At 46.4% G+C, this 7,643-nt stretch overlaps 1 protein-coding gene across 1 annotated transcript; it reads right to left on the bottom strand.

Annotated features, from left to right (window-relative positions):
* Nucleotides 1–4,177: 4,177 nt before the first annotated feature.
* Nucleotides 4,178–6,946, bottom strand: LOC118026635 (phospholipase A and acyltransferase 3-like). The gene is made up of 3 exons (XM_035029607.1): nucleotides 6,602–6,946; nucleotides 5,568–5,836; nucleotides 4,178–4,449 (listed from the first exon to the last, which is right to left on the bottom strand). Exons 1-3 carry the CDS (start codon nucleotides 6,870–6,872, stop codon nucleotides 4,348–4,350), a joined length of 642 nt encoding a protein of 213 aa, XP_034885498.1. The 5' UTR covers nucleotides 6,873–6,946; the 3' UTR covers nucleotides 4,178–4,347.
* Between the last annotated feature and the right edge of the window lie 697 nt (nucleotides 6,947–7,643).

The following is a 7,643-nucleotide window of genomic DNA, read 5'->3' on the forward strand; positions in this document are numbered from 1 at the left end:
TCCTGAGACCACACTGTCCCAGCAAGGGTTCTCACCCCTGCTTAGTCACTTGAGCAACGTCCCTCACCAGAGCAGACTTCTAAAAGTTCCAATTTTGTGCTCCACTGCTATATCACTTTCTGGTAGCTAGCTTAACGACGCTCCCACCTCCCGTGGATTATCTTCCTATATATCGCTTCAGATTCACTTCTCCACACCTCCTACCTTGCAGAGGGTGGTCGCTTTTCTATTTGTAGAGTTGCAGCTATTTTCTTCACTCTCTGGTTGAGTTTGCAGGTGTTCAGAACGATTTGAGAGCTATCTAGCTGAATTCCTGGGATAAGATGAAGCTAAGGTCTCCTACTCCCCTGCCATCTTGGACCTATCTCCTGTTCTCTCCTCTTTCATTCATGATTTTATTTATTTGGGTCCTTTCTCTTTTCTTTTTGAGATGTCTGGCTAAGGGTTTATTGATCTTATTAATTCTTTCAAAGAACGAGCTCCTAGTTTCCTTTATCTGTTTTACTGTTGTTTTTTTACTTCTATATCTTTGATTTCTGCTCTAATCTTTATTATTTCTCTTCTCCTGTTGGGTTTAGGCTTTATTTGCTGTTCTTTTTCCAACTCCTTTAGGTGTAAGATGAGGTTGTGTATTTGAGACTTTTTGTGCTTCTTGAGAAAGTCCTGTATTGTTATATACTTCCCTCCTAGGACCACCTTTGCTGCATCCCAGATTCTAAACCATTGTGTTTTCATTTTCATTTGCTTCCATTTATTTTCTTTAATTCTTCTTTAATTTCCTGGTTGAACTATTCATTCCTTAATAGGATGCTCTTTAACTGCCATGTATTTATGTTCCTTCCAATTTTTTTCTTGTGGTTGTCTTCACATTTTAAAGCATTGTGTCTGAAAATATGCATGGTATCCTCTCAGTCTTTTTGTATGAGATGATACCTGATTTGTGACCCAATATGTGATCTATTCTGGAGAATGTTCCATGTGTACTCGAGAAGAATGTGCATTCTGCTGCTTTAGGGTGAACTGCTCTGAATATATCCATGAAGTTCATCTGGTCCATGTGTCATTCAAAGCCCTTGCTTCCTTGTGGATCTTCTGCTTAGATGATCTGTCCATTGCTGTGAGTGGGGTGTTAAAGTCCCCTACTATCATTTTATTATTATCAATGAGTTTCTTTAATTTTGTTATTAATTGGTTTATATAATTGGCTGCTCCCAAGTACAATTTTACAATTGTTGGATCTTCTTGTTGGGTAGACCCTTTTATTATGATATAGTTTCCCTCCTCATCTCTTATTACAGTCTTTGGTTTAAAATCTAACTTGTCTGATATAAGGATTGCTACTCCAGCTTTCTTTTGATGTCCATTAGCATGGTAAATCGTTCTCCACCCCCTCACTTTCAATCTGGAGGTGTCTTTGGGTTTAGAATGAGTCTCTTATAAACAGCATATCAATGGATCTTGGTTTTTTTATCCAATCTGATACCCTGTGTCTTTTGACCAGAGCATTTAGTCCATTTACATTCAGAGTAATTATTGAAAGAAATGAATTTGGTGTCATTGTATTACCTGTAAAGTGGCAGTTCATGTAGATTGTCTCAACTCCTTTCTGGTCTATGTTACTTTTGGGCTCTCTTTTTGCTCAAACAATCCCCTTTAATATTCCTTGCAGGGCTGGTTTAGTGTTCACAAGTTCCTTTAGTTTTTGTTTCTCCTGGAAACTCTATATCAAATTCTATTCAGGATGACGGCCTTGCTGGACTGAGTATTCTTGGCTGCATGTTTTTCCCATTTAACACTGAATATATCCTGCCAGTCCTTTCTAGCCTGCCAGGTCTGTGTGGATAGGTTTCTGCCAGCGTTATGTTTCTACACTGGTAGGTTAAGGACCTCTTGTCCCAAACTGCTTGCAGGATTTTCTCTTTATCTTTGAAATTTGCAAGCTTCACTAGCATATGTCGAGGTGTTGACCTATTTTTATTGATTTTGAGGGGGGGTTCTCTGGCCCCCTGTGCTTGAATGCCTTTTTCTGTTCTCCAATTAGGGAAGTTCTCAGCTATAATTTGTTCAAAGAAACCTTCTGCCCCTCTCTCCTTCTCTTCGTCTTCTGGGACTCTTATTATCCGGATATTATTTCACTTATGGAATTACTGAGTTCTTGACATCTCCCTTCGAGATTCAGCAGTGGTCTTTTTCTCTTCTTTTCAGCTTCCTTGCTTTCCATCATTTTATCCTCTATATCACTGACTGACTCTCTCTTCTGCCTCACTTATTCTCAATTTTGGAGCCTCTGTTTGGGACTGCATCTCCGCAATAGCATTTTTAATTTGGGCCTGACTAGATTTTAGTTCTTTGAATTCTACAGGAAGGGATTTTCTAGTGTCTTCTATGCTTTTTCAAGCCCAGCTAGTATCTCTATAATCTTTGTTTTAAGTTCTACTTCAGACATCTTATATCCATATTGATTAAATCCCTAGCAGTGAGTACTACCTCCTGTTCTGTCTTTTAGGGTGAATTTTTCTGTCTCATCATTTTGTCCAGAAAAGAATAGAAGAAAGAAAGAGAAAAGACAATAATAATAAAAACAACAGAAAGAAAAACAGACACAAAACAAAAGAAGGAAAAATCAAACAAGAAACAAAACAAAAAACTAGATATTGGGTGTGTTTTGGTCTGCTTGCTACAGGAAACTAGATCTTGAAATAGGAAAGAAAGCAAAACTTACAGATATCCATAAATAAAATAAAAAACAATGAAAAGAAACCAAAAATAAAATATAGAGATTGTATATATATAATAAAAACTTAAGAAGAATAAAAAAGTATTGAAAGAATAAGAAAATAGCTGAAAACATAACACTGAAGGACTAAGGAATAAAAATAATAATAAAAGACCCCATAAATGCTATATACTGTTTTCCCCAGGAGCTGAAGCTTTGCAGTTCTCTATGATGTGTAAACTTGGTGTTTGAGTGATGTTCCTGCTGGTCTCTGGGGGAGGCCCCTGTTGTGCTGATTCTCAGGTGTCCTTCCCAAGTGGGATTTGCTCTCCTTTGCCAGGGGGCTGGGCTCAGTGTACGTGACTCCAGACTCCACTGGGTGCCTCTCCTTTGTTCCTTTTAGGCTCTCAGCACCAATGGGCGGATGAAAATGGCATAGCCCAGATCTCTAGCCCCAGAGCTGAAAGCTCCACCCCCCACTCTTCAGTGCACCCTCACAGACAAGCAACCACTCTTGTCTCCATGGTTTCCCTCCTCACTTTGTGTTCACCCGGCATCTGACTCAGCGTTTTTATCTCAGGCCCACCAATCCTCCAAACTTTCAGGACTGTTGTGGTGGGCACCTCCCCCACTCCTCCAGGGGGAGGGATGGGGTCTCCCCATGTTTCTGCAGCCTGCTGGGCCCCTGCTGGGAGAGCAGTCTCCTGACCCTGTTCCTGATTTCTGGCAACCCGGAGGAGAAAGCCGGCACCAGGATCACTGTTTGCAGCCGGCTTCTCTGCTCCGATGTTTGGGAATTCTGCAGCACTCAGGTGCCCCCGTTCTTTCTGTGACCTTGGGGATCCCGAGACCACCCGGGATTCTGCCCTGCTTTGCCACCTGAGTGCTTTTCAGCCAGGGACATCCCTACCAGAGCAGACTTCTGAAAGTTCTGATTTTGTGCTCTACTACTTATAAGACTTTGTGGTAGCCTCTTTAAGCAGGCTACCTCCTCTTGCCCTGTCCTCCTATATATAACCCCAGATTCAAGGCCAAGGAAAGGTGTGGAGAGCAGAGGGAGTTAAGAAAGGATTTCACGAGATGGGCAAGAGCCTATACTGACTTTCCTCGTGGCAGACGTTTGCTTTGGTTTGGTGTAGACTCCGCCGAACAACCACAGACTGCAGCTGCAGAGTCCGAGAAGCCGTGTCGGCTCTAGTCCCAGGCCAACAGTCCAAGTTGTCTGATGGGTCCTGCTCTTGCCCATTGGCCAGGCCCGTGTGTCTCCCTTGCTGACCCCCGTCTCCCCACAACCAGAAAGACCCATGACTTGAAATAGCTGGAGCCAGACTGGCTCCTGCAAGACAAAGAACACAGACACAGACACAAAGGGAGAGAAAAGGGCCGAAGCCCAGGGCGCCACCGTGCGTGGCCAGGCCCAGAGCCCAGCTGCACCCCAACACACTTCACACCAGCCAGTTCTTGCTTCATCTCCTCCAGTAAAGTGCTCCCTTGTTGGGCTTTATTTTATTCTGTAAAAATAAGCCTTATTGTAAAACAGAGTGAAATCCACAGACCAAACCTCAAAACCTCTGGGGCAACCAGATCCCCTAAATGGATAAAGTCACTGCCGATGGGACAGGCCCTTCAACTCATTGCTTCTGCCGCTTGTTTCTTAAGAACATGGTTCCAATGAGGCCCATGGCTGCCAAGCCGGCTCCTGCGATGCCAGCCGCCACAATGGCGTCCCGGACCTGCGGGAGAACAGGGGAGGTCACGGTCCGTCGGGAATCCGAGGACGGGCTGTACACTCAACAAGAACATTCAGCTTAAGGACACTCATGTGCCCCTTGGCCCACTTGACAAACTCAGGAGTCAACAAATATTGGCCGGGAAATGGGGAGAAGAGGACTGGATGGGGAAAGAGCCGCTGCATGGAGCCAGTAGGCCAGGGTTGTACATGGGCCCCAGGGCAACTCGATCCACTCTGCAGGTATTTAAAGCACCTAAATCCCCAGAGGGCGATTGTGGAAAGGACAAGAAGATGAAGGCAGGAGGGCTGAGATCCTGGCGGCCATCAGGGAGCCCTTGCAGCCAGTGTGAGGTGGCGCAGGAACGGCTCTCGAATGCTGACCGTGTCACACCTGTGCCCCCCGGGAGAGCAAGGACCTCACGTGTGTCACTTGTCTTGTTCCTCGCTGCATCCCCCACACCTGGTTCTGCCAGGCACAGGGGTGCTCTTTACGAGTCCTTAAAGAAATGACCCAACTTGGAGTAGTAGTGATGCTCTACTTTAAATGACTAGCCCTGCAGGTGCTGCAGTTCAGTGTATGGAGCAGAGACTCTAGAGAAGGACAGCTGGGGTTGGAATCCTGCCTCTGCCACTTATTAGCTGTGTGTTTTGGGGACAACAAACGTGGAAGCCAGAAGGGGTGGGCGTGGAAGCTGTGCCCCACATCTTCCATAAATGAATCCTTGAGCTCATACATAAGCCTGTGCACCTTGAGCATCCCTTGCCTAAGTGCTCTCTGGGGCCTCAGGACACCTGTCCTGGTGCTGGCTTGGCCCACACTCTTCTTGACATCTTTGGGGGCATCAAGAGCTGCCTTTAGGGTGGATCCTAGAGGTGAAGGATCCTAGAAGGCCTCCATCCAACTCCTCCTCCTACACATGGGGAAACTGAGGCCCAGGGAGGGAGTGACCTGTCCACAGACCCCAAGTGGTTCAGAAGCTGATTGAAGATTTGAGTTTAGACATCCTGACTCCCAGCCAGTGGGTCATGGTGATTCTCCCCTCTGGCTGCACAGCTTGGTCACCACCACCCCAAGGGGACCTCCAGGAGGAAGAAGGATCGTCTCAAAGAGGGCCTTACCTGCCTGCTATTGGGCTCGCCATATCTCAGGTTGGTGACAAAGTGCTCACAGTTCTTGTGCAGAAGACTATATTCCATCTCCTGACCAACCATCTGCTTCGCAGAGTAAATGATCTGGTTCACAGGTCGTGGTCTATACCTGTTGTCCAAGAGGTTGTTGACCTTATAGCAGCAGCCTCCCACCACATCCCGTAGGAGCTCCCGTTTTACTACCGCTCTGCTGCTCAGAACGGAGAACGTGATGCTGGAGCGAACCCACGGGATCTCACCTGGAATCAAAGACACGACCATGGTCATCGGGAGCTGCAGGGGAAGGCGAGAGAGGGAGGGAGAAGGGGCAGGACGAGAAAGAGGACCGAGGGAGTACACTACTGAGGTCTTGCTGTTTGTCTTTTCACAAATGTGATCGGAGCATTCATAGATTTTGCTCTTTTTACTGAACAAGCTGTGAATTTTTTTTAAGTCAGTGAATGTCATGATTGCTTATGCAGTCATTGTATTCCATCATATGGATATAGATCATCTATCTGGTCAAGCCCTATTATTGAACATGTTGGTTGTTCAAAGATTTTGCCATTTTAAACAGTGATAGTCAAGTATTTACTATTTGTTCAATTTTGCACACTCACACATTTCAGAAAGAGATCAAATTTATTTGATCACACACTGTTTACTTTCCATATATTTCTTCATCGTCTTTAACTTTGGAGGTAAATATTATCTCCATTTGATAATCCAAATATTGGTGTTGGGGGAGGTCATCTAGAAAATGTGACCACCAGTAACCATGAGTTCACCCCCAGCAGTCAGAGGCTCCTCATCTCATCCCACCCTTGGAATGTGCATTCTACTTGACTTCCCTGCCTCCAGACCTATGGGACTCCACTCGATTACCCAGTGGAATATGGATGTATGGTCTGCTCAAGCAAGCTCAGGGAGTAACCAACTCAGTTTTCCCTTGCTCGGCACTTTCTTCTAATTGTTCTCATGATGGTAACAAATATTTTGAAAATAATATTTCCAACAGTGCTTACTTGGAGAAGTCAGATGGATCACATAACCGTCTCCCACATAGATGGCCCAGTGCTCATAGCCAATGCGGAAAATCTGGATCAGGTCTCCAGGTTTGGGTTCTTCACAAAACTGCAACACAAAAACCCAAAATGGTGTAGGCGGGCTTCTAGGCAACAGTAGAGTGCCCAGCTGGGGCCCTGCAGCTTGGCCTGGGGACCCCACTGGGTGATGTTCATCACCTGGTGAGAGCCTGCAGTGGGAGGGAACTCCTGGCCCCTGTGGGGTCCTCATCCTGCTGTCACTTTAGAGATTCTGCACAACCAGGGGCTAGAAGCCTAGAGAAAAGGTCCTTGTGGAATGGGAGAGTGGAGATTGGTTCGGTGTGTGCATATTATTATGTTTGTATGTGCACACGCTCCAGTTGTATGGGATATGTGTGAGGGAGCACATGTGTGTATATGTACATGTGGTACATGTGTGTCTGTGTGTTGTGTTCCCTGAACATGCACATCAGCATGTGCTGTATATGTTGGGTTTGCATGTGCATGTCGGGTATACTCATGTGCACAGCTGTTGTGTTGTGTATGGGGTTTTCGCTTGTGTGTTGGGCATTGTTATGCACACATCTGTGTATGTGTATATGTTGGGTTTGCGTGTGTGTGTTGTGCGTACTCATGTGCACACCGAGGCTGTGAGCAAGCGTGTGCAGGTGCTTTGTAGACCTGCTCCCGAGCCTGCAGACATGACCACCTGCATGGAAACCTCTTCACTGAGCCTGGGAGCCCCAGACCCTCCCCAGCAGTCAGGGAGGAGAATCACCAGCTTCTCTACCCTTCACAGGTCCTCCTCACACCTCTTGACCCTCACTGTCCATGGCCACACCAGGTACCTACTCCTCCTCAGATACTGTCCCCTCCAGCCCCAGGACACCCGCCCTTGGAGATGCCAACCTGAGAGACATTGGCTGATGGCATCATCCGGGGACCTGAGGCTCTGGAGGGCTGGCAGCTTCTGACCCTGAGGGGGCTTGCTCCCAGCATGCACATGGCAGGCCTCAGTGGG

This window comes from Mirounga leonina, unplaced genomic scaffold (genome assembly GCF_011800145.1).
Source record: "Mirounga leonina isolate KUSES-001 unplaced genomic scaffold, KU_Mleo_1.0 Mir_261, whole genome shotgun sequence".
Classification (NCBI taxonomy): Eukaryota; Metazoa; Chordata; class Mammalia; order Carnivora; family Phocidae; genus Mirounga; species Mirounga leonina.

What these genes read in the sequence shown, in the direction of transcription:
- LOC118026635 (XM_035029607.1), bottom strand. Translation starts at nt 6,872, where the DNA reads ATGAGGACCCCACAGGGGCCAGGAGTTCCCTCCCACTGCAGGCTCTCA. An exon ending in GATCCATCTGACTTCTCCAA is followed by an intron (nt 5,837 to 6,601) that starts GTAAGCACTGTT and finishes CTTTGATTCCAG; the next exon opens with GTGAGATCCCGTGGGTTCGC. An exon ending in GCGAGCCCAATAGCAGGCAG is followed by an intron (nt 4,450 to 5,567) that starts GTAAGGCCCTCT and finishes GTTCTCCCGCAG; the next exon opens with GTCCGGGACGCCATTGTGGC.